We start from the raw sequence: 27,486 nt of genomic DNA on the forward strand, positions 1-27,486 counted from the left end.
ATTCACAAAGCTCGGGGGCTAAGAGATGCTACGATTTAAGAGAACAGTTCCAAGCCTAGAATTTTGCAAAGGTTAGGTCCCTTAGGTAGCCGGTAGAAATTAACAGCATTCAAACAGTACCAAATTACAAATTCTCATCATAGTCTGAAGTTTAGCTCACTTGATTATTGGATCAACACATGATCACTACCCATGGCTGAGCTGTTTTGTTTGTTTTGCCAGATACAGTAGTATTTATTTCCAAAAACCTCTCGTTATCATTGACCAATCTGTAATATACTTGCTTTAAACCTTTCCGTATAAGGTAACAAAAGACAAAGCTTTACAAACAACATACAATCTTTGCATTTGGTCTACATGGCAAAATACAAAGTCAAACTTTCCTTGAGTTTCACAGCAGAGCTTGATGTAGCCTTCAATGAGCTCAGGTTTAGAGGCACCTTACCATTAATGCTAAGGTTGCCCATACACTCAAAAATCCCAAGCCTCTTTTGAGTTTAAGAGCAACAGTGGCGGAGATTCAATTTCATGGCAAACTGCTAGTCACTTACTCTCTTACAAACAGAAAATCAAGTTTATGAAGAAGTGGTTTATAAGACTGGTTTGACACTAACTCACTGGTACATCTGCAAAAAGGAAACTAATCCAATACTGTACCTGTGGCACTTCTTTAAGAAAGTCAGGAAGTTGAAATTCACCTTTATAGACCTGGAAAAAACAAAAAAGTTTACTATTCAAAACAAGCATTCATTAGTGTTTGAAAAGCTGAAGAGCCTATTATGCAAAAATGGAGTAGTTTAGGTTATTAGTGTCCAGTGACACTAAATCAAATCTACCTGGGAGCTTTCTAAATTGAGCACAACCCGTCTGTAAAAGCAAAGTTTTAATCACGAGGTTCGGTAGTCTGAAGGAGTTCTACAGCTTTATGTTCATTCCCAGGCTTGCTCTTTACTCAAGACAGATGGCAATGTTTGGGAAAAGTATTTAATAGCATTTTAATGCAAACAAGGTCAAAATAAAAGTATATAACTCGTATTACATTTCAAGCTTGCTCGAGTTATGAATCATTCATGAATTAAGTCCTGTATAATTCATTCACTATACTTTTTAAAAATGTTTTACAGCATGATTAAATACACTAGGATTGAATTATAGTAATACTTTTTGAAGTTATATATAAAATATGAAGCAACAGGTTTAGCAACTTCAGTAAATTCTCTTAGGGCTCTATTACAGTTTATAATTAAGAGTGTCTTCATTTAAAGTTTACCAAAAAAGCTATCTGTCATGATCTCATGGACTGTGTCAGAATTAATATACCAGCCAGTCGACAAACAATTTGCAGTTCTCAAACATTTATGTCTTACAATTTACAGACTTACCATATGTCACATAATACAACATTTTCTGATGCTTCATATTATTTGCCACATACAAAATATGCATCATTCATGCAAACAGAAGTATCATACTTCAACAATTGAGCCTACCTTACCTTGTTGTCAAAGGAAAGTTTTGTTAGCTTTGATAATGGTTTATGCAGGTGACAGAACTACAAAGAGTCTGAAGAAAGCTAGTAACTTAGGTTTAAATTCTGTTAAGAATTCTGTAAAAATTTTCAAAACCCTCAGTCATTAATTTGCTTTTTATTTACAGAAACCTATAAGACAGTGAGATACTAGTTTCCTACACTAATAGGCACATGGATTAATATCTTCATATATTGGTATAGAAGAGTTCCAGGGTGGTATTTCCATATTCCTACAGACTTTGATAGTAAAAAACCCTCAAGTAATCTTTCCTATTTTGGCAAAACAGGTACAGTCCTTTTCTAACAGGTCTCAAAGTTACAGCCAGCAACTCTAATGATTATGAATTTCTACGACAGCTGTAGTCTCATTACCAGCCTTACATCGTGAAAGGTTGCCATTACTGTAACTTCCAATCTTTTAGAGTGTAATGTTACTTTTGAAACAAGCACTGTTGGGAGAAAGAGCAAGCAATAAGTATTCTCAGACATACTAACAGCCACAACAAACAAGTGTTTCTACTATCTGACCAATTAGGAAATAAATTGGCAATAAAAAGTCTCCTCTGGGGGAGGAGACAATACAAAAGCTGCTTGCTTCTGACATGAGACTGGAATGCATTCCAGTGACAAAAAATTGTGTTCTGCATTATCAATTATTTTTTTGGCAAAGTAGACTAGAAAGAGTTTTACCATCCTTTCCACTGAAAGGAAGACTAATCCCCTTAATCTCATGGGTTCTGTGCTGTCTTGCATAGTTGTAATCACATAGAATCAAAGGACACAAGCCTAGTTAGAAAAACCCAATAAAGCCATAAAACAGAAATGGAGCTCCTCTAAAGCCTCACTCAAAGTTACAATCCCTGGTTTGCAAATTATGTCAAAGGAAGAAGATTCAGGAAGCCAAGGGATACTTACTAACAACATACATTTTCTCTGCTTTCCTGTGAATAAAACACTGGAACATAAAGAAGTACTCTTTTTGTCAATATGGTGCAGTGGCCTGCGAGCGCGGCTGAGTCAGCTCAGAGTTTCCTGCCTGCGAGACACCTCAGCCCAAGCCAGGCCTGCAGCATTAAGCCGCATGACTCATGTCAAGTGGACTAAGATACTGGCAGTTCTCCTCGCTCTTTATCACCAGGCTAAACATATCCAAACAACAAGGCTTTACTGAGACACAACACAAGTGTAGGAACTATTATGTACGCACTGCAGAACTCTAGCTCTTTTGATAGTCCATGTTATTAGTTAAAAGAGAAAGAGCAATTCACAATGACAGGCACAGCTCTCATTTACATTCAGCAAGGGGGTACTGTCATTCCCATGGTAACCTTAATGAAAGCCACACTGGTCAAAAATTCAGTGTGTGGCTTATTTGATCCTAGATGTACTATAAATATTTATAAATGAAGGACAGTATTTCATATTTTTAGCTTTTAACCAAACTATTAAAATGCAGACTGTGTTTCTAGAGAGCAGATATGGAAGTTACATGTCAACAGTGTCACTCCATTCGAAATGCTACAGAGCAACCTACGCAAGAGGCACGGGAGAAAAGCCTACAACATCTTTTATTAGACCAGTACTGATATTGGAAGAGACAGACAGGCTTCTTTAGGTTTCTGTGTAAGCCACTGTAATCCTTATTTGGGCATTTTTAAAGACAGTAGTTTTTCTGACATTGCTACTTTGTGTCTGGTTCAGGACCAAAGTGATCAAAACCATCTCTGTCTCTCTGAAGGCCTGTTTTTCCATCCTTCTCCTGCAATTATGTTTTAGTCCAATTTGTATAATATACTTTACATATATTTCTCTGCTCTAAAAACCTTAGTATTGTAATGCCCTTTGTAGCAACAACATTTACTCCTAGTAACCATCAATACTGAATAGTCATGGATATTCATCCATCAGCAACATTTAAAAAAAAGAAAAAAAAAAAGAAACCCCAACACTAATGTCATATCCAGGAAAAATAAGAAAATGCCTCAGGCATAAGATATTATATTCACACTGAAATTTATTCTAGAGAGGAAAAAAAAGAAAAGAGATGCATGCAAGTTATTAGTTCATAAAAAACAGTAAACAGACTTCAGCCAGCCAGAGCTTACAAAGGTGAAAAACTAACACTTTGACTATATATATATATATATATATATATATATATATATATATATATATATATATATATAAAAAGCAAGGTAATCAAGTGTTTCTGAAATGCTTAAATACTGATACCATGTTCACATCAACTTAACCTACTCATTGGCTCACTTGAGCCAACTAAAATACTGAGTAACTGATTATGAGCAAAAGCCCACCTCTATAGAATTAGTAATACTACCAAGAGCATTTAAGTTTATCTAAAGTTCCCCCCCTCTGACATATTTCAAAAAATGTTATGTGGCTGATTGAGTAGTCCCAACACACATGCATGACCTGCAACAACTTCTGAAGACTTACTTGCCTGGAAAGAAAGTAGTACAGGCAATTGTTCATCTTTTATAAACACCTGGTTATTTGCATCATTAACAACTCTTGAAGTTTCAGCTATAGCATATCTTGTAAGCCACAGAGATATTTGCTGTAATTTAAAACGTCTTCTAGAAAACAGTGAAACCTTTGGGGGGAGGGGGGGAAGCCCACCACTTCAGAGTAGAAAAACTACACAAGAGTAATTTTGCTTTGCACAATGATGAAAAGCATATGTTCCTCATTATATATCCACAATTCAACATTTGACATCACAGTCGGTCTCCTCTATGTCTGACGACATCTCAGGCAGCTCTTTTTCATTCAACTGCTTAATTTTTAAACCTGTGTGACGCAAAAGTTGTTTTACCCTGTTTAATAACTGACTTGAGCTTAAATGCACTTTGTTTGGACAGCTCAGAGCTCTAATAATTTAGTAATCTATTCAAGTTGTTTACTCTTGTTGCACCTTTCTGACTAAATTATAAAGTTACAGAAGTAGTATAACAAGATATGTTTATATGCAGCTTATACATATATATTTAAAATTAAGCCATACCACAATTTACAAAAGCACAATCTAATCAATGACTGGCCAGAGAGGCTGCATTTAGATTAGGTTTAGAAAGCAACTGTGCATAGTTCTGCTTGTAAGCTAACATTATCTAGAATAACGGTTTTGTCAAGACTGAGACTGCATACAAACTGGTTTAAAGTAGCTCCAAAAACAGAAAGTGGTCTCTTTTGAATCAAAGGCCAGGGATCTGCTACAATCCAGAAATTCAAAAAACAATGCCTCCATCTGCAGCCAAAGAAGTTAAGAGCTTTCAGATTCAAAATTCTTTTCTGACCCATTTCTAAGTCTAAAATACATTATTTGGAGAGCAGCAGCAGAGAGGCAAGAGGAGGATACTGGAATGATTTCCAGTCTACGCAAGAATTCAGGGAAGCTGAGCAGAAATGGCGTTTACTATCTCTAGGAGATTATTTTGCAAGCCCAAATGGATTTCCAAAAGGGGGAGGGGGAGAGCTTAAGTAGGTTGTTTCATTTTGTTATTCAGTGTTGGTGCTATTCAAGCTGTTAAAAAAGTTATTAAACTAAATGCATGTTTTTTCTCAAAAGGAATCAGAAAAGACTTCACATCCAGTTATCTGACAAAACCCTTACAAATACACAAGGAAAATTTAAGCATAAGAAGCGTAACTCTAAGTGCAACCTGTAATTCATTTTTACAAAAGACTAAAGCGCTCATTTTCACCCACTTTCAAGCTTGGTTTAAAAAAAAAAAAAGTCACTTTATATTTGGTCAGATCCGGTACACAGAGATAATGTGTCTTTCTGTCTGGAAGTTGGCCTGCAGATAAATGTACGTGCACTCACTGGATTTTCAAAACAAAGATTCAGAGTACAAAGCTGTCAATGTTTAATTGTCCACCAAAAAAATGGACTACTGGCAAATAAGGAACAAAGCTCCTTCCCGGCAATAATCCTTTACTGCAGATTACATGGAGGTGTCCTAATCTTGCTCTTTCTGGCTTTCCTTAACTTTTAAGACAGTTTGCAAGGCTTAGACAGTTCTTTACTTCCTTTTTGGAGCCACCAAGAATGGAGACATCCGAGATACAAACATTTATCCAGTAGGAACAACACAGAAAGCAAGTTTTTTAGACAGGCCGTTGAACATCTGCCAAAAGACATCTTGCAACCATACCTAGTTTTGCATCTTGTTTGTTAATAACTCATTATTCCATTACTGATCATATGTATGCATAGCTGATATACAAAGAAAAATATAAAATATATGAAATATTTCTATATCTGCATATATCACCACCACTGGAGAAAAACAATGCAGCTGAAAGAATCCATCCCCCTTAAGCAGGAAGTTTCACAGGGACACTGAGAAAGTACCTTGTTGGTGGTCACAAGACAGATTGAAGGAAAAAGCTTTTTAAATTATTAAAGAGCCAAGAAAACACCCACACAAATGCCTTTACGTTTAACTTATGTTAAGCAGCTTAACAAGAGAGGCATAGCCTTTTTTAGGCTACTTGAGCAGTCTATCATTACAGCATAGACCTACAATTACACAGCTTTGACAACACAATTATTCTCATACAATAGTATAGGCATGTTTCACACCCATTATCACAGATCATGTCTCCATTTAAAGCCTCAAATACATACTAAGTCCTGAAACCATGATTATCACAGAAGTCTCAACTGTTAACAGCAGGAGACATGTCCTCAATGTCTTGCGGGGTATGAAACAGAAGAGTTAAGAGCTCTGTTTCTTCTTCTAGCTGTTACTGGAGAAAACATCATCAATAGAACATAAGGCAGAGGTAGATACAGCTTTCAGAAGTGATTGGAAGAACCCCCACACGTTTAAACAGTCATGATGAAAATCCACGCTTTTTCTGTGGAGCTTTGTACATTTCCACCTCTCGATCTCTGCAGGGCAAGGACTGTAACTTCATGAAGAATTCAGAAGAACTGACTGGAATATGTATTCCCACTAAATGAATTTGTAGGCTAGGAAGTGTGTGCCAAAAAAAATCTGATGTAATATGTTACAGATGTGAAAGAAAGCTACATGGCCAATCATAATACAAGAATAAGCCAGTTTCTACTGGGCATAAGTCAGTTTTACAGTTACGAGCCGTCTCCAGCTCTTGGTACATTCTATTGAACTGCTGACAGACTTTTACACACACTCTCAACATTGATAAAGACATATCAGACAATTTTCAAATGTCATTCTTTTTGTATTTCATCATATAGAAATTGGGCTACCATGTTAGAGTTTAATTATTTGCATTTGTTTCATTTACAGAAGATGATTCATTTTACTTACAGGAAGTTCCTTTCCTTTATGTTCAGGATGTAGAATTTGCTACAACTTTAGGGGAAAAAATGACTTATGTATCTATTAAGGATGAGACTCCTGTCGTCCTTGTAATGAAGTGAATGGACCATCAACAGATCTGCTTACAAGAAAAGTGTAAGTGAGCACAAGTCATCAGCCACTGCGTAACTGACAGCTGCCTCTTGCAGAGGCCACGTGTACAGAGATCTGCTGAACAGTGCCATGCTATCCAGCCCGTTTTCTCTGCTGTGCTCCTTATTCAAAAGGAATCAAAAAAGTATCACAAAGGATAATATTGTCAGTCCTAACATAACACAGATAAACAAGAAGTAGATGGCTTTGTCATTGAGAACAAAGATAGCTCTGCTATACTTGTGCTATATCTGTACTCTACCAGGGCAGATATTGTTGGAAATGACTTAATCCACAATGCCACATAGCGCTGGGAGACCAATGCAAGAAGAGATGCAGCAAGTTTCAGGCTCCATTACTTCAAAAAACAAAGCCAGAACTAACATGACAAACAAACAGCAAACACCAGCCGCATCTTATTTTTGTGCTCTGTTACAGAAGCATGAAAAAGCAACCTGTTTTGGGGCCAGAGAGGGGTAACATTAAAGTGAAAAATCCAAATCCAGCAGAGATCATGATTTTCCTTGCATTACCTACACTTCTGTAGAAATCTTTCTTCAAGTATCATACTTTAGATGGTGTGAATCATCATTTTGTTTCCAAGACTGAAGCAAGAGATAAATATAAAGCAGTACATATGCAAGTCACTGGTGGGGTGGGGGGAAAGAGGAGGCAGGGTTAAAAAAAAGTACAGGACTAAACTGGTTGGAACACTTAAGGGAAGCTAATGTCTTGCACTATGTTAGCCATTCCTTTCCATTTTTCCTCCAGCACTAGCCCTGCCATGTTTTAGGTACCCTTACACCATTTGCCTTACACTGGGGACTAACAGCAGCAGCTTTGAAGTTGCCAACCAGTATTTTCACTGCTGAGCACTGGTCTAATTTGTAGTCTTTCCAAGAAGTGATAGATCTTGCTCAATATAGTTAGTACCAATGCCATTATACAAGTAGTATTTAAGCACAATGTCCTAAAACACAGACATCTCACTGTTTCAAACACTGTTTGGAATCAGTTTTAAACTGTCTCCTACAATGGGAGAATACAAAAACTTCTAGTCACAAACTTTTGTAAAAATACTGAACTGTCTGCATTCCAAGGAGGCTTTCTAGCTACAAGTTTGTTTCCACCCTGACCACTTCTCATATCTTACATTCCACCTATTCTTATGATTTTGCACGTACTGTATAAAAGTGCTTTTAATCATACAAGACAAGAACTCAGTGACAGTGAGAGAATTATGTTTTGTTTTTTTAAATGCATCTGATAGCTATGAACTAGATCATACCGTGTTGTTCCATCTTTAGGTGGAGCCAGACTCTCCCCAGCCAGAAATTTCAGTGGCGTTGGGCTTCCACCCTGTTGTCATGACTTCCACAATCAGTTTAAGCCAGCATTACATAGCGCTCCCCACCCCCCCACCCCCAAAAACATAGTCCTGCTCCCCCATACAGACTGGTGCAGCAGCTGAAGTGCTAGCTTCTGCCATCTTAAGCAGACACCAAAACTGACTCCAGCAGTTAAGCAAACATCAGATAATTATTTCAAGTTAGTCAGGTGCTCTAAGGGGTTACAATACTAACACAACACGGTTCAGTTTAGAAGACTAAACTTAATCTGTTTTCAATGAATAAAACTTGAGTTCTGCATTCAGTTTAAAGTTTTCAGAGACCGCAAATACAAATATAATAGAACAGCTTCCAATGCACGAAGTGAAGCAATAAACAGTTACGTGCATGATTTATTTATACTCCTAATTATGTACTGAATAACAACTTTGGAAAGATTTTATTTGAACAGCTTTGACTCCTACAATATACCCAGTACAAAAATCTGTACAAAAAAAAGACTATCCCAGGAGAAGAAATAAGAGAGAGCAAGAACAAAGCTGGTGCAGGAGTTTATAAACCCACCAGCTAAGAATATGTTATTGCATACTCTAAGTATAACTTTTGTCTAGCTCAAAGTTCCCAAAGGCTGGAAAATGAAGATCAAGAACTTAAAATCAGTTTTGATAAATCTCTTCTCCAAGCTACAGTAGCAAGAAATAAATTAGCATATGCTTATGAGAAAGGAGAAATGTACAGAGGAGCACATGCTATCCATGATAGGCAAGACTGCCAATGCATCACAGTTCTCTGGAAAAAAAAAAAATTAAACCATCTTGAATACAAGGCCTTTTAAAATCTGTCTCCCGCCGCCCCCCCCCCCCCCAAAAAAAAAATGTGGGGAGAGGAGAAGGCAGGGGGTGGAAGGAAGCAAAGCAAAGTGTTTTTCAGAAATTAATCAGTTCCAACTGATCACCAACCAGAACATTACTTATTGCAAAATTTACTTGGTTTAAGGCCAAGCTCAGTGGCCAGCTCTTTGGCAGTTTACTCTGCAAGATACATGATAGCCACGAAATCTGGCACTTCTAGAGAGGCTGATGAGTCTGCTGCCCGGAGAATTAAGCAACCCAAGCAGCAAACTGCTCTGGGAGTTGGGAAGCCTTCAAACCTTGAACCCCCAGGAAGTCGGAACGTCAATGCTTTGACAGTCAATAAAGAGCGAGACAGAGGGCCCAGAGGTGCTGAGCGGGGATTTGCCGAGACCCAGCCAGGAGGAAACAAAGCAAAGCGACTATGGAGGAATTTAGACCATCCAGATACAAGCTCGAACGCTGACTTGAGCCATCGTCTGAAACGGCTCCTTGGGGTACACGTCATTTTGAAAGCTTCATGTTTCAACATTTTCAAAAGGAATTTTACAAGTTTGGGAGTTAAGCTATTTCTCTCACTTTCTGGATTTTAATTTTAATTCAAGACATCGCTTCTCCCTCATTTTATCTATACAAGCTGTATATGCAGAAGCCATTTTCCCTGGCCTCTTGTTCTTCAGCAAAATACATATTGGTACTACAACAAACGCCACCACAATTACAGTCCAAGTCTCAAGACAATTTTAAGTAAAATATTAGTATAAAATGACAGGCAAAATATTAACAAATGTTCCCCATGCTTGTTAAATAATGGCTTTTTTTTTTTTTTTTTTTTTTTTTTTACAGTAACCTCCAGTTTTTCATTACTATTTTTAACACTAGTATTTAACACTAGTAAACAAACAGACTATGCTTCAAAGCAAACTTGTGAAAAACCTTCAATACGCTTTAAGCTTTTAGATTAGGCTTTAGTTTTTAAGGTGTCTTTGGGTCATTCTCTATTACTCAAACTTCTCTTGCATTTTGAATCAAAATAAATTTCAAGAAGTCACTCAAGAGTGACTTCAATCCAGTTTTTATAACTTGAAGACTGAGCTGGCCCTGCACAGGCAGAAGCCTCAGAAAGGTAACAAACTTGACTTACTTAAATTGTATCGGTAAGAGATAAATCAAGCTTAAATTTTACTTTACAATACAAATTTGGATCTGAGTCACTGTTTTTCCAGCATGTACTGAGGGGATACACGAGGATTTTGTTTTCAAGTCTTAGTGAAGCAGTATTGAACTTTTTTTTTTTTTTTTTTTTTTTAAATCAGGTTGAATGGTTCAGAAAAGTCAGCTCGTTTGCGAGACTTAAGCAAGAAGTACCAGGAAACCTATAAAATACTAACCACTACCCCACTAGAGAAGGGAGTTACCTTTTCCATGCTGAGCTGACAGTTATTTAAAAAGTTAACCTGCCATCCTTCAATACATTAATCAGCTGTTTAATGCAAGTTTCTCGGGGGGGGGGGGGGGGCCTCTTAAAAAGAAATAATGCAAAGTGTTTAGAAATTTTACTAATGAAAAAACCCTTTCTGCAACCCATTAGCAAAGGATACCAACCAGTTTTTAATACCAGAAGGCTAGTGAAAGACAAGCCTTTCAAATTGTTTTGTTCAGTTTTTCCAGTGATGCCTTGCTGTGTCAATGATGACTTGCTTCTTTTAATAAAGTATACATTCTCAAAAGAGCAGAAGTTAATTATTCTTATTGCAAACAATAGTACTAAGCTTTTAAATGGACACCTCCAGGGATAAACAGTTGTATAGCCTAACTATTCAAATTCCAACAACATTAAATTTAGACAGACTAAAATCCTCATGTTTAGGTTAATCAGCACCAGACCTTCCTCCATCTTTTGTTTATTCTAAAGAGGACAGCGAAGAACTGGAAAGCCTGACATTTTGATCATCTTGGGCCATTTTCAATGGGTTACTTTTCAAATTCTCCCAAGTATTTGGAGTATAATTTTGTAACAGAGCTTCTGCCAACCAGTTGTATAAAAAGCTGAGCTCAGTCTGGTTTGCTGACCAGGCCAATCAGCTAGCTTTTTTCCAGGACTGGCTCCCCAACTCTCTGGACAACGCTTATAAGAGGTTCAGGTACAGATACCAAAGAACACAGCTCAAGCCTGGAGTCAGGGGGAAGGAAGATGAAGCAACAGGAGCTGGACATCCAGTGCTTAAGGTCCTACAGGATTTTCCCGCTCCTCCCCTGCAGCAGCAAGGGAAAGGTATTGCTAAGTATTAAAAGGCATTAGAAATAGACCTAAAAATCCTAGAATCTTCAGCTCTACAGCTCACTTCCAGTTGGTCAACAATTAAATTTAAACACACAAAAATACCTTACCCTCCTTGTGTTTTCCAGAACTTTTTGATCTGGCTTTCCATAATTTGGTGGATTGGCATACGGATCATAGCCCAGCTTTGCTAACATAGGTGCAATCACTGGCATATCTTGCAGAACATCAGCAGGTATCTTCCCAACCCACTTTGACAGTGCTTCCACATTGACTGGCTTGATTACTTGGTCAGTTGATCTTTCAACTCTGTGGAGGGAAAGAGAAAGATTATGTTTTGCACTCCAACCAATACTTGCTTGTTAGCTAACATTAAGACCTTTAGGTTCCCCTACCCACCCTCCCCTTCCCAAAATCTCATGTTTTTGTAGAGCTGGTGGGAAGTGAAGCTTTACTACATAAGGCTAAAATGAGAACAGCTACCACAACATTCATGCATGTTTTCTGGTTTAGGCTTTCACACAGAAAGCGCTGAAGGAAGTTCTTTACATAAAGACAGCAGCGAAAGCCAAATAGCTCCCAAGTACACATACACCTACATACAAAGCTGTTTTCCCACTAACGCTCCCACATTTGCTGTTTGATTGTCTTAATTGCTCTTGAAAGTTGTATTCAAAATTAAATCTGTGTCATTTATTTTTTCCTCTCATATTGTAACTAAACTCACTTCTGGAACAGGACATAAATGACAATTACAGAGGCACTTTTGAAGATTACGCCATCTTAACAGGGTAAAACTCAAGTGAAAGATGCTTTTATAGAAAAGGTCATAGAAATGACAGGAAGATATAAAGTATGATAATATTTTTTCATAGGCACTTCAATTGATCAAATATTTGGTCATTACACAGTTCTTAAATGCAAGTGCATAATCATACCAGTGTCCCATGTACTATATTTAGAGAACTGTTGATTCGTTGCTCATTTAATCAACAGTCCAAAATTCATTTTCAGTCTTGCACCCTAGCTTTTGGGGTATTTGTTTCATGGGTTTTTTGTTTGGGTTTTTTTTGGAAGAAATCAGGCATCACTTTCCTCTCCCATGTTCCTTCCTCCTATCAGATTAGGAGATGTACAACTTTCTTACTGCATTTATTTCTGAAACAGGCCAAGATTATTCAGAACAGAGCAATTTAGAACTCTCCAAACTTTCTTTTGAACTCAGGAAAAAAGAGCACACACATTTTAGATATCAGGGCTCATCCTTCTTAAAAGGCAGGTTAAAAATCAGGTCTGTATATGCAAGATGCCTAAAGGAGCATTTACATCGGCATTGCACAGAATACCCTAAGGTATGCCATTCCACATCACTGGTTCCCACTGCCCAGCTAAACCTATATGAAATCTGATGCTGAGGATACAGCTGTCACATCTGCTTGCAGCTATCCTTCTTCCTGTGCCTTCCTTACAGCATAAAGCATTTCAGTCTAAAAAAGCTCTACCACCCAGAAAACAAAGCTGTTATACTTGAAAAAACTGTAACAGTATGAAGTGCAACAGCACTTATCTACAAGAGACAAAGAATAAAAACACTGAGATTCAAGCTAATACTCAAATCAGTTAATTCTTCAGAGTTATATCCTGAGAAAAATAAATGAAAACTTAATGAAATATTCCCTGCAGTTTCTGTGACCAAAAGCCTGAAGTGAAAGTCAAATTGCTCTCTGGACTGACTTCAGTCAAGTCACAAGAACAAGTTTGATCACAGCTATCTAATTAACCTAATGAGTTCAAGAGAAGGCTGAAGAATTCTTGCACAGTAGACAGACATTAGATCAGTAGTAAGAGGCACCCAATTCCAAAGCAACTGTTCTGTGCAGTAAATGCCTTCTATTAAAAACTACATACCCATGTCTGCCAGGCGTTAACTCAATCTGATCTTAACACTAGCCTTTACCGACTTACTCTTTTACTGTCGTCATCGCTAAAATTCTTCCAGGACACAGGAAGAAAGTTAATCACATGTCACTGACCTTCCAGCATCTTTAAACACAATTAGTACAAACAACAAGCCAGGCAGGAAAACGGGTCACCACTGGGAAAATCGTCTTGGCAAGCATGGCCTTCACATGCTGCTGCAAAAGGTGGTTAGTGGAAGCTGATCAGTAAGCACCTAGCAATTGGGAAACTAAACAGGCCACCAGAATTTCATCCACATTGCCTTTGATGTGAGCTACCAAAAATGGTTGAAGGAAGATCTCAGGATGGGATTTCAGGACCAAGAAGCTGCAACTGAGTTTCAGTCTTCTGAGGCTACTAGGCTGAGGACCTGCAGACACAAGTCTGTTTAGAGGTCCTGATATAGCAAACTAAAGAGTCCGGGCACTGCATTTCAAATGAGTTAAAGAAAAAAAAATTAAGCTCCAGCCTTCAAAATTCTGCAGCACTATTTAAGGACACAGAACTTGCCACAGTATCTTTGAAAACAGGTATTATTGCACGTTCTAATGTGTTTCATTTTAAGGTCAAGCTCTTTGATATGAAGTTAGATGCTCATCTTTTCATTAAATTAGCAAAAAAAGCTGTTATGAGTCAAATTGAAGAAGTCTGAAGTGGCAGGGCAGAGCATGAAGAATCACGAGTGTAAAAAGCCTGCAGAACCAGCGTGGATGCCTCCAGTTGAGGAAATATGCCATTAGATGTTTGAGAACCAACAGAAGCTAAGATTCATGCTCCTCCCCCTCCCAGACACTCAGCCACGTCTGAAATCCCTTCTTCAAAACCGTAGCTTGATTTGTCCTTTCATTCTAAAGGGGCTACTACAAGAACCAAGTGAGCAGCTAATAGCTTAATGGAACCCCAAAATAACGTGTGCTAAACAGCAATAAGGACCCAGAGAACTAAAATAGTACAAATGCATACACTTGGTCCTGAAGTAAAACCATTGTGTTTTAAAAGAAATCCGCATGTCCTGCCCTACTGTCGTTTCAGTCTTTGGTAACAGTGAGCTCAGCGTAAAACATTTCCTGGTAGTTAATAGCTAGCAAGAGATTAACAGGGAGCTAACACTTAGCTGCTCCCAGGCACTCATTCAAATATATACTACAGAACATTTGGTCTTCCTTTAAAATCCTTTACTGTCCTTTCATTTAAAGTAGGAGAGGAGGGAAAAAAAAAAAAAAAAAAAAAAAGTAAAGCACAAGGTCTGGGAAAGATTCTCAAGCAGAAAGAATCTCTGAGGAGCATGGGGTAGAAAGCAAGAGGATGGCAAAGGAAAGGAGAAAAAATGGCAAGAAAACATACCAAGTCCTGACAGATTTGATTGCGTATGTGTATGGACAAAAGCTGCCTGGACGATACTTTCAGGTTCCTCTGCAAAGCTGCAGTAATAATTCCAGCTTTAAAAGCAGCTGGTAGCACGGAACACAGGACTAACCCCAAATGCTTTTACATCTGCACCAGGATAAAATGAAAGAAAGGTATGTATTAAAAATAGTATATTCCAAAGTGATTTTGCCTAGACAGCTATTTTCATCATAAGCCTAATAAAAATTGCTATAAAAGGGTTGATATTTCTTTGCATCTGTGGTCACCACAGCTGTTTTCAGTTAGAAGGCAAATGCCAGAGATATATTAACAATACTAGTTATAGCATGTAGTCCAGCCATAATACATTCCTTCAACAGCCACGCTGGCAATTACTTCAAACCACAGAAGGTTTTGCGCTAACTACAAGTTCTGTGGTGTACATCCTTAAAACCCTTGCAGTGTTTTTCAAGCTGGATAAAAAACAAAATAAGGGGGGAAAAAATTAAGTAAAGTAGAACAACAACGAGGCTAGGGCTGTCTCAGCAACAGGAAAAAAACAGGGATTACTAAGCAAATGCTGGAAAAGAGAATAAAGGCAGCCAACAATTTCCTCAAATCAAGCAGCCAGTGGAATGGACAGAGTCAGAATACTAAATACAAACTGCCTAGTATCTAAATATTGCTATTAACAGACTATTGCATAAGAGTTTGGAATAAGAGACAAAAATGGAGTCAATCAGCATCCTGAAGAGTTCTGCAAGCTATTGAGCCACTAGCTTTTCTCCAAAAGAGAAGGAACCTACATGCATGCTTTAACTCCACATACAACTGAAAATTAAGCTTCTTACATTGACCTAGAGCTGCATGCTGTCTTGTACAGATTTCACTTGACAGCTTATCTTGATTTCAGACTAGTTTAAAGTGTTTTTAAACATTCACTTTCTATTACCTGGCAATAACATCACTCTAAAGTCTTCTAGGGATATTGTGGTCCCTTTCTCAAAATGCTGAAATATTTCAAGGCAACAAACTCTTGCCAGATTTTTGTTCAAAAACTCTCCAACAGTAAAAACACCTCCTGGCATCTTATGTTGGACCCAACCTGAGCAGGGGTCATGGCTCTGAAGCGGATGCTAAGCCCCCTTGATCCCAGAGTCTTAGAGGTGAGCTGGAAGATGACTGAGGCAGGTTTCTCTGCTCATTCTCCTAAATTCTTACACCGTATTGCAGATTTTGCAGATTACATGAGCAGTTCATTCTCTATTTGACTTCAGAGGTTTTCTACCCTAACTAATACTTTACAGACAACTGGAGAACTAGTTTTAACCAGACCTTACTCTCCCTACTGTGCAAAAGAGACTGGGCCTATGTGTTGATCTCTTTTAAATGAGCATCACATTTAAAGACAGATAATTTGATACTTGTGATATGTTCTGCCTGCCAGAAAAAAACTGGCAAATAATTTGAGTCTTCTGATTTCTAATATACTATTACAAACAGTAATAGTATATTAACAGCCTGAAGAATTTGGTCTAAGGCATGCGGTGCTTTGGGTTTCCTAAAATAATCTCTGAAGTGATCTTCAGCACTGTCCTTTGCAAAGTCAGAATATAGAGCTCCACCACTCCAAACTCTGGTGTTTCAGCTAGAAGACAGCATTCACACGAAGATGTAAAGAACACTCTACCATAAGCCTAAGAGAAATACTAAGTTACAAGAGAACAAGGTTGGTTAAAAACTGATCCTGGAACTTAAGAGTCAAGTACAAAAGAGGCCATAAAGAATTTAGCTGCAGCTGAGAACAAACCTAAGGCAACCTGACGAAAGGAAAGCTAAGTCTACCACATGGTACGTCTTGTTCAGTTCTCAGTCTGATAAGCTGTCTGCAGCGCAGCCTCTGTAAGGGTCATGGTAAACCACTTACCAAGGATCTTTTCAAAGAGTAGGTTCGCTGGGCAGTTATGCTCCGTGTACACAAGGTCTCCTGCCACATGCGTAAGCCTCTGCCTGCGTTGCCACCGCAAGCGAGAGGGCAGAGAGGAGCCAAGGATGCCAGGAACGGACTGGTTATAATTGGTGTAAGGAAATCAAATTGGAGAATCTCAAGCTCCCCCTGCACAATTTCTATCGGTATCATATGACTACACGAACCAGGCACCCAAGTTACAGAAGCTCCTATTTATTGTTTTTTCCTACAGACCTTTAAAAGCTTAGTCACTAAAATCATTATCAAATTAGAAAGGTCTCTTGCAACTGAAAAACAAATCTGGCCACATATTTCAAGGGTATTTGATTAGATAAAAATGCTACAGATGTAACATTAATAAACTACTTTTCCCAGTATTGCTGAAACCTTCTGAAATAATGTTAGTTTTGTGCACCATCTAACCATGGATAGTAAAATGATACAGAAATCCATGAACAGATTGAATGGAGGGTCACAAGACAAGAACATCTTAATACTTGTTTCAGTCTTAAATTTGAAATTTTGATTCAAGAATAATGATGAAGCAACACTCTGCTTTCAACACTACATTTTGAGAGACAAACAAGTATTCCCACACCCTCAAATCCCATTCCACCAGCTTTAGCAAGAAATACTACTTGAAACTGTGCAAATTCAATAAGGCTACTGAGTTTTATTGTCTAGAGGTCCATTAAGTTTTATAAATACTAATTTGGGAGCTGTAAGGTAGTAATGTTTTACTAGTAACTATGCAGAATGCAGTTTTTTTTAGAGGACACTTAACAGAATTTGGCAACCACTTATTTATGCTAATATAAGCAAGTTTACTTACTCCTGCCTCAGCAGCCACTGTGAAGCGGTAACATGATACAAATAACAAAAGGGAAGTTCAGATGCAGAAACAACCTGCAAAGTGGCAGGCAACAGCACACTGCTCTGGGTTAACGCTTTCGGAGGCCTTCAGTCTGCTAACACACATCACTGCAAAGGCAAAAGAGAGTTGGGATGCCTTCTTACTAGCTACGCAAACACAATGGTGGTGTCTGTTTTTTCAGTGGGAAAGGTGATGAAAAGTCTCCACTGGGTGACAGGACAGACAGTAAATATATAACCATTATTTGAGCTTTAAGTTTGCTTCGTAGCTGCTGACTAATAATTTTTTGCCTTGCTTTAAATCATATTCCCTTATAATTCATGAAAGAACTCCACGCAACCAAACCAGTCACTTCCCCAGAAATCAAATAAACAAAGTCTTTGATTTTTATTTCTCAAAACTGTAGTTTAAAAAAGTAAAGCCACTCTGTACTGAGCAATTGGAAATGCCCCTACCTAGCCCTCACTGCTTGCTATGCAAGTCTCCTCTGCTCTTCCGAAGCGCTTGGTCACTGATAGATATTCAAGACATAGAAACCAAGAAACTTAACTGGGCATGTCTTGCTGTTAGGACACAGTTTTTTTTAAATCAGTGTTTTAGAAACTTAAAAAACACAATCTGGCAGATGCCTTTGTCATAGCAAATAAGGAAGGGCAGCAATTCAAACATTCACCTCTTCCCCCACTGTGAAAACATGCAAGCTTCCGTATCTCAGAAATCCAGCTGTAAATAGTGGCAAACAAACCAAAAGAGCTAGTGGTTTAATTGAAGAATAAACTAGCTTCTTTTCTTTCACAATACTTATCTAGGTTTTCTAAGCAGAGCTGGATTCTGGTTTCTGAAAGTAGGTTGGTCAGGTGCACAGACAGCAGGATAATGCTAAGAGATTTGCCTACAACAAGGTTTATTTTATTTGAAATGCTTATCCTTTTAAGAGGCTATTACCAACAGAAAAGCATGCCAATTTCTCAAGTTTCCTGGAAGATTACATTCTTGGCACATGTAACTCGAGGGCTATTCTTGCATGAACAAGAATCATTAAGTTCCTGAAATCAGACAAGAGATCCTGCGAAAATGAATAATGCCACACTAGATAAGACAGTCCAGCTTTATTTTGGGGCACAGGGAAAGGCAAAGACGCATCTGAAGAAAGGCTGATATTAGAAGTCCCACTTCAAATTAGACTGACGATTAACTAAAAGCAAGTTCGTATGTTCCTTAAATATTTGTTACTGGGACAAGTATTTAGAGGGCACAACCTGAGATTGCAAATTCTTAGCTATCAACCATTCTTATTTTCTGGATAATCTTCATCAGAAGTCAGCTTCTGGAGACATGATTAGCTACTTAAAACTGAAACAAAGTCACAACTACTATCTTGTGTGCAAAGTGTACTATTTTACCTTTTAGAACAATACAAGATAGAAGAGGAAGACTCGTACTCACTTTGAAAGAGAAACACCCCCTGCTTTTCCAATCATTTCTTCATGGTGCAGCACTGCTTGGTTCCATGGGATACGGAGAAACTTTAAGAGAGTTCTCATCCATTTTTCAGGATGCAATACAAGCTGTTCATAGTGTACCAGCATACATCTTTCAAAACCAACCTCCATACACTGGTTATACATAGTTTCTATAGCACGATTCCACTTGGTCAAACAGTCCCTGTAGCTGTTAAGGTCAAACCCAGCTATGGTGACCTTTCTGGATATCATGGAATGTACAGATGCACGACCATCCCGCACCATTAGAAGAAATTTGGCATTGGGGAAAATTCTGGCAAGGTAAGTTAAGGATTTTAAAGCAAAAGGATCTTTGTTACACAAATATGGAGCAGGCTCTCCATGTTTCACAATGATTTCCAACAAAAAGGCTTGCATGGCTGAGTCCAGAACCTCATCCGTGACTCCAGCTTCATCCAGTCGGATTTTCTCTTTGCTTGATCTAGCCCACATCTGCTTAACAGCCAGAATTCGCGGGATTACCCTTGTCTCCTCTCCGCATCGAATATCCGGATGGGCATCAAGCATGGCACGCATTAAAGTAGTGCCACTTCGAGGTACTCCTCCAATAAATATTAAAGGCATGTCTTTGTTGTAAGCAAAGGTTTTATTTGCATTTACATTAGAATCAGTTCTCACTGTGCTTCTCACATTTTCCACTCTCAGAGGCTGGCTGCGTTCTTCTATTCGGTGGTGACACTCCATAGCGTGCTGGCCCAAATAAAACACTGTCACAGAACTGATCACTAGACATGCCAATAGCAAGTTCTGCTTAAGTTTTCCAACCATTTTGGTAAAGACTGTCACTTCAAAATAAGAGACTTATTTCGGATTATCTTCTAGTTCCAATGCCATGGGGATCCTAATCCAAAATAAATCAAGGTCTGGTGAGGAAGAGGAAAAGAAAAAGAAATTTAGAAGTTTGTTGACAACTGCTATGATTAATTGGCAACAGAAATATCTGACAGCATTCAGTATAACTGATCTCCTGGAGTTGCATTAAGACTACTAAATGCAATGTCTAAACACAAACCTCCCATAACAAAAAGTTCTTTTGTTAGGAGGAGCACACAATACATAACAAGATTTGCAATTATCATTACTGTTTACATTTAATTTCTCAGGTACATTATAACAACATACTTGAAATACTTCCACCACTGGATAGTGAATATTAATTTTTTGGTCAAGCAAAGATGCCATTTATACAAGAAGACTCTACAAATTGGAAAAAAAAACTATTAAGAGACCATCTTTCTTTTCTAAGTGAGGTTTAACAGCTCTCTTAGCATTTTATAACCAAAGACAAAAAAAAGGAAAAAAAAGAACAGAAGCTCTTTGAGCCAGTCCTCTAGATAAAGCAAGTGAACAAGGCGCCCCCCCCCCAAACTATCTTAGAAATCACTCAAAAATTTAAGTATTAGAATAATTCTGGCTTGTTAAATAGATGGTAGCAATATCCTGCTCATTTTCACATCTGCACATAACTGTATTATCTTCCATTATGTTTCAAATGATCTATTTCCTTCGGTAGATACGAGATGATACTAAGAAGCGTTCCATGGTTGAGTAGAATAGTGATGATTCTTCGATATTTGGGTAAGGCATTTAAGCAATGAAGAAAAGCAATTGGCACTTAATAAAGAAAATTTCAGATTTTACCTCAAGGTAAACTTTGATTAAAGAAGTGTTTAGTCATTAAAAGCTACAAACACAATCCAAGATTAAAGTCAACTAAGATTAAAACTAAGGTAAACCTTAATTTAAGTAATGACAAAGAACAATCAACCCATGCTGACTTAAAAGTTTTCATCCATCCCAGTATCCAGAAAATCCAGAGCAGATATGCAAAACAAAATTAAGGAATTTGATCTCAACTTCCTTCTTTATAGTTTTCTTTTTCTAAAGTTTGGCTCTCAAAAGATGTTTCTTTCAAAAAGAGAAAATGCAACTGTAATCAAAATACTTATTATTCCATTGGTTTAAAAAAAATGCATATCTTATGCAGTGTTCTGAATTTCTGAGAAATGTTAGCTGAAACACTAAAAAAAAGTTTAAATAAATTGCAAAAGAGGAAAAAATCCCACTATCAGTCAGCACTCCAGGGAAAGAGCTAAAACCTAGCATAAGTTTAAGTCATACAATAAAGCATTCCCAGAGTAAAGTATATACTGTGTTCTACCTTCAGACAAGAAGGTTTGGATTCCTTTTAAGCAGTGCTGGTAAGCTTGTAGTTTCTTTTAATCTCTTCTACTTCATCTAGATCAATCTGCATTTTTGCTGGTATGACAGCAAGTCTTCCTCCTCTGAGATCAAATGTAGCACTTGAAAGTTAAGAATTTGATTATGTGGTTACTTCACAGAAAGCTTTATAGCAAGTACCCAAATGGCAAATCACAACTCAATTGATAATAACAGTAAGAGGACTTCAGAAAGCATCATGGCAACCCACATTTGTGAAGTTTATGGTTTTAGTCATTTCCTATTTATAGTATGGTATAGAAATAGTTTGAAAATATATTTTGACTCTCATGTGTCATAGTATAATCTTTCTTCTGGTTCTACAATACCATACTTATCTTATTCAGTCCGTTTGACACAACTGTTTAAAAAAAAAATGAATCAAAGATGATTCATCTATTTCAGCAGGTTATCAATAATACAGCTTTCATTCCACTTTGTAATTTACAATTTAAGCAGTATTGACTACTTGGTCAGAAAACCAATCTATACACTACACCTTTACATTTTTCATTCATTAATTATTGTATAGACTGTTCTTTTACCCTTATTCTGTTGCTCATCAGCTTTAGATTTTTTGAAAGATGACTCTTCCTCTCCAAATTCAAATGAAATTAAAACTCCTTAATTGAAATTTTAAATAAGAGCTTGCTTTTCATGGCTGAAATAACTCACAGAGCAGATATGAATCACAGATGCTTTTAGCTGTAAAGAGCTCCGAGTACTGAGATACTGCCAACGTTTTAAATGACTGGTTTCCTCAAAGCTTTTCCATCTCTGTCAGCAATACAGGACACTTCTCCGAATGAAGAGCTCCCTTATCCCTGCTCTCTCCCCTCTCCAAAACTTTAGCAACATTTTCTTCCTTTCAAATCCATTCATTAACTCAGGAATTCTCAGTAAGATCCGAGTGAGATTCTCTAGACTCACGCCGTACCAGAGAGCTGGCCCTCACAAAGCGACCAGCAGTCGCTGGCAGCCAGTCTTGCAGATTTTGCCGTCAGCTCCAGGAATTGGCCCAGATCTTGCACCTGGCAGTCCCCATTTTATGAGGTGTTCGGTCAGGCTGAGGAACCAGACAGCAGCAGATTTAGACAGGCTACAGCATTCCTACTTAGTGCCACAGCTCCTCCCTGGAGGAGCATCCAGATACATGAGCAGAAGGAAAGAAGAAAGGGAATTCCTCATGCAGGCAGCTGCTACATCGATATTTCTTTCTTTTGCAGTGCAGCTCAGAGAGCTAGGCTCTGAGCTCCCAGCTGAACGGCGAGAGAATGTCTTGCCACCTCCACACTAACAGAGCTTATTCCAATCAACAGTTGTCACAGTCTACACTTAAAGCTCAGCCTGTGGTCTTTGTCACCAAAATTAAAGTGAAACTGTAATCCAAAGATTAACACATTCCTTTTTACAGAAGCAGCCAAGGAGATCTTCTGCACTCTCTTGAAGGGACAGCACTGTTAAAATCACTTCATCCTCAGCAACAAGTCTCATTCTACTCACATGCCTCCCTTCCTGAAGGGCTGGCTTATAACTTTACGTTAAATATCAGGACATAAAAAACAAAAATCCAAAAAACCTAAGTGGAGGTTATCTCAACAGAGCTGAAAAAAAGGGGGAGGGGAATCATTCAGTCAATACCTCCACAGCAGCAAAGGAGAAAGTCTCTCTTCTGAACAGGTTTAGTTTACACACCTAGCTTTCAATTAGGGAAGGGAAACTGCTCTTCATAAAACCAGCATAAGATAGTATACAGAATCGCTTCAAATGCTTTAAGTAAATCTTTACTGTTTCCAAGAGTTAATATTCTTTAGACGAAGAGTTAATGCAACAGAAACACTGCTTTGCTGCAGAGCACACAAGACCTGCAAATATTTGCACTTCATACAATCCCTAACACTGTTCAGTTTTTGAGTAAATTCCATAAAATTAGCTTCCTCAGGAAAAAGCCTTCTCCATCTTCCAAACAAAAAAATATCCCTTGAAGCCACTAGCATTCCCCAAATGCAAAAGCTAGTTAGCTGATCACCAAGGAAAAAAACACGTCAAGACTATGTGTGTGTTAATTGTTTTGCTCTGGTCATTTACGTAGAATATCACTAAGAAAAGAGCTTGCATAACTGAGCTGAGGAGCAAGTAGTATCGGGGAAAGACTGTTGACCAAAGGCCAAAACACTCAATTCACAGGTTTGGTGAGGCAGAATGATGACTCACTGTCAGCACAATTCCCGCAGTGAAGGCAAGCAAGGGTTGCAGTCTGCGAGCAGGATTCCTAAATTGCCTTAAGTATTGAGCACTCAGGAACAAAAACCAAAAATCCACACGACAAAAAACCCACACCAACCAACCAACAACAGACATTTTAGTTTGACACAGCAACTTTGCAAAGTTCAACAATGCCAAAGGCTGAAAAAACTTTGAACAGCTAAGAGTAAACGGTCCTAAGACCTTCTGTGCTATTGCTTTTTGCCCAAAAGGAATACCTGGAGCGTGCGACCACCATACTGCGTGGCAAGATCACGGTGTTGTACGTCAGGGAATCAATAGAGGAGCCGACAGAAACAGCACCTCTCTCAGCAAGCTAACCAATTCTACAGGCTAGTAAGCTCTTCTTTGTTCACCGTATCTTAAAAGGCTTTAAATATAACTAAGTATGACACATGGAAGTTACGGCTCTTACAGCAGCTTGCAAATAAGCAAACCCCATCTTCTCCCTCCTCTGCGTGAGGAAGCATTCTGGATCACATCAATGTCAACTTGAGAAGCTTCATTACAATTCACTAATATTCCGCTGTTAGCAGCAACTGAATTTACGACAGTTAAAGTCACAACAAGACTGTTAGCAATCCCTTGTTAGTTTAAGTATAGTTTTGAAAAAACCTTGATTTTTCACCCACTGTGACCTAGAAGAGCAAATTGCCACTCCCACTGAAAGCACAGACAGCAACCAAAATACAGAAGCCATAATTCAAAGGTAACTCTACTAGGGTAGATCAGGCCTTTAGCAGCAACAGTTTCAAGTGATAGATTAAAACAAGTTTCTAGAAAACGTAAGTGTAACTCGAAGCAAAGACAGAATCTACAAGTTTCAATAACCGAGAAAGTGCAGCTAAGCAGAATTGGATATAACTGAAAATTACTCCCAGAATATCAAGCCCATGAGTCAGTCACACAGAGATGCTAGCAAAGCAAAATGACTGCTTTTGTTTCCTTATTCCGCACACACTAGCTCTCTCTCCCCACATACGCAACAGGTCAAGACCTATGTTGCTAAAGCCCGTCCAAAAAAATGCTGAAGATTTTTGCTTGGTGAAGGAAGAGGCAAGTTACTCATCTGTATTTTATGTTAAAACAGTTCAGTGGTGGGTTGTTTTTAAAAACCAAAAACCAAAAACAAACAAAACAAAAACATTCACTGTTAGGGGAAAAAGATCTATTGCTGTCCAGTAATAACCAACCCTGATAGGCTTTAGAGCTCAAACTTTGCTTTGGAAACTGGAAAACGTGATAATCATCTACCTACTGATTTTCAACCACGAAGCTTTTTCCAAGACTAAATCAACAGGACAGCAACACTGATATCCATCTAGCGTTTTGCAGTGGCAAGGTTAAAGAAGGTAGTTAACCAGAGTAGAAATTTCAAAGTGCAGGAAGAGGAAAGGAAGATACTGACATGGTGGAGATTTGCTTTGTTAACACCAACAGCATTTTCCTTCTGTAGCCAGGAGCAGAGGGAAGAGTGACAACAGATGTTGCCAGTTTATAAACCCTTTCCATGCAACCTAGCGATATTGCATCTCCTTGATCTCTGAAGCGGGAAGGTAAGCAAAGGTAGCGAGGGAGACGCAGACTCTGCTTTTCTGACGTTATTAACTGGATCAGCTGAAGTGCTTCCTTGCACAAAGGGACTTTGGTCACGATCTCTGAAAGCCACTTTACTTTGCTCAAATAAAACCTACCTATAAAAGTACCTTCCCCTAAGGTAGCAAGGGGGGAGGAGGGGGAGTCAGGGTCTTCAGCTGCAAGACCACTATCCTCCTTCAAGGCCCGGTTCTTGGCCGTACACTGCCCGCACAAGACCCCATTGCAGAGGGCTTTTAGACAGTCTTACACAGAGGTATCTATTCCTGCTGCCCTGTACAGACAGTCAAGTCACCTGCCTAAAACGTGGGCAAAACAACAGGGCTGGGTTCTCACATGACACAGATGTCCCACAGCCAGAGCGTCAGTGGTGTTGTGCTAGAAAAGCCAGTCGCATTGTAAACTCTTACCATTTTTAAAAGATCAAGTGAGATAGAGGCTGGAAGAAGTTTACCCCTTCCCAAAACTAAGCCATGCACAAAAATATATTAATCTACACTCCTACACTTCTCTTCTGGAATTGGAGGCAACCAGAACAGAGGCAATGGCCAGCTTGCTTTTTCTTTGATCCAGTTTTAATACTGTTCCATCTGCATTTTGTCTCAAGTTATCACTTTCCCTGCCAGGAATTACATTGTAAATATATATATAAAAATAAACATACACACAGAGGAATGGAAACAGATACTAAAAATTCTCAAGAATCCTCTCTGAAAGCATGTATGTTTTCTAAAACACTGAAGACAATAAAATATTTCTTAAATTCTGTATTAAGCTCATCCAAATAGTAATCCCAATAAGCTACTGCATACAGTGGCAGTCTTGCTATATTTCTAAATTGAAGTTAAGGAAAGGTTTTACATGAATTCCATAAAAATCTTCCCTTCAAGGACCTGGTTTGTTTCTGGTCATTCCCGTTTGCTCACCACAAAGAAGATTGCATAGGGAAGCTGACAGTTACACGATAATGTTATAGCAAAACAGCGAGAAACACAACCAAAGTATTCTGATATAGCACTTAAAGAAGCTATCCAAACTGTTTGTTGTAGACTCATTTAGAAGATCAATCCAAAAAATCGTTTTAAGCAGCGTTCAGACAATCATCTTAATGATTTCCCTGAAGGGCAGACATCATGTACTACCACCATTCATGTAACAGAGCCAGAGGGAAGTCAGAGTACAGCGCAAACAAGCAAATCCCAAGCAAAATCCTCTGCAAAGCTGGAATTAAAGTGACAAGTCTTGAGTACTAAGTCCATCTTTAGTGTTTTAAATCACCATGGCGAGACCAGCAAGCTGTTTTCTCTAAACTTTCCCCTGCCCAGGAGAGGGGGGAGGAGACCACAAAATAGTGTGAGCAACTGAGTTGTTCTTCACCCCCACAAAGATACAAGCAGCAAGTCAGCTGGTGGTAAACATTTGGGATGAAAAAAAAAAGCCAATCGGACCACGGGCAGCCTAACTTCATGCAGAACAGCAACAGCACGGCAACTAGAGTGATACAGTTGGACAAAATTACTATGAAGGAATATCGTTCACACATCATATCCCTTGGACCAGCACCTACAATTCTTTCCAAAAAAAAAAAAAAAAAATTAGCAAGGACCAAATTAACCTTCCCAGCCAGAGACCACTGCGGGATCAGAAGTTTCCCTACTGGGGAATACTACACATAAACATGCAATAATTACACAATTTCTGTGCTCATTTTTATGCATCTACCTCCTTTTCTTTCACCAGCTACCAAAGGGGGGGGAAAAAAAAAAAAAAAAAAAAAAAACCACTCCAACTCCCTCCCCAGAAAAAACAACCAACAGCCCCCGCCCAGCTTTCTTCAAAATTCTCCATCACACTAGCTATATTTTAAAAAATGGGGAAGTTCAGAAGCTTTCATACTTCTCTGGACCTACCAACACTTACAAGGTTTCCTAACAAGGAAAAGTGGAGCAGACCCCAACCAGCTAAGAAGGTCACCACAGCACTCAAAGTGAAGTGCTCTTCGGGTTTTCACCATTTTAAACATCTCCAGTCAGTCTTCAGGAAAGCAAATTAATGTTCTGCTTCAAAGAAAGCTCCAACTACCCATGTAACACACACAAGTCATCAGAGTTTGCATGCTGACTAGTCAAAAAAAAGAAGTTAACCAGCATGCTCCCAGTGATGCAAGAACACACGATACTGGTTAAGCAATAAAAAAACGCTCCTGGAGAACAATTAAATAAACAAATGGAATTTTATGAGCAACGCATATGG

General features: G+C 38.5%; 1 protein-coding gene across 11 annotated transcripts in view; it reads right to left on the reverse strand.

The window, feature by feature from the left end:
• TPST1 (tyrosylprotein sulfotransferase 1) overlaps positions 1-27,486 on the reverse strand; it is a 37,378-nt gene that overhangs the window by 4,643 nt on the left and 5,249 nt on the right. For 9 of the 11 annotated variants that reach the window (XM_026105630.2, XM_064523333.1, XM_064523332.1 and 6 more), the window contains exons 2-4: positions 19,076-20,015; positions 11,591-11,789; positions 658-708 (exon numbers count right to left, since the gene is read on the reverse strand). In XM_026105630.2, coding sequence (XP_025961415.1) covers positions 658-708; positions 11,591-11,789; positions 19,076-19,920 — 1,095 coding nt within the window. In that variant the 5' untranslated portion in view covers positions 19,921-20,015. Of the gene's footprint in view, positions 1-657; positions 709-11,590; positions 11,790-19,075; positions 20,016-21,313; positions 21,456-27,486 lie in introns of all 11 variants that reach the window. The other 2 variants (XM_064523334.1, XM_064523335.1) reach the window with 1 other exon arrangement.

The sequence above is a fragment of the Dromaius novaehollandiae genome, chromosome 19 (genome assembly GCF_036370855.1).
Source record: "Dromaius novaehollandiae isolate bDroNov1 chromosome 19, bDroNov1.hap1, whole genome shotgun sequence".
Lineage (NCBI taxonomy): Eukaryota > Metazoa > Chordata > Aves > Casuariiformes > Dromaiidae > Dromaius > Dromaius novaehollandiae.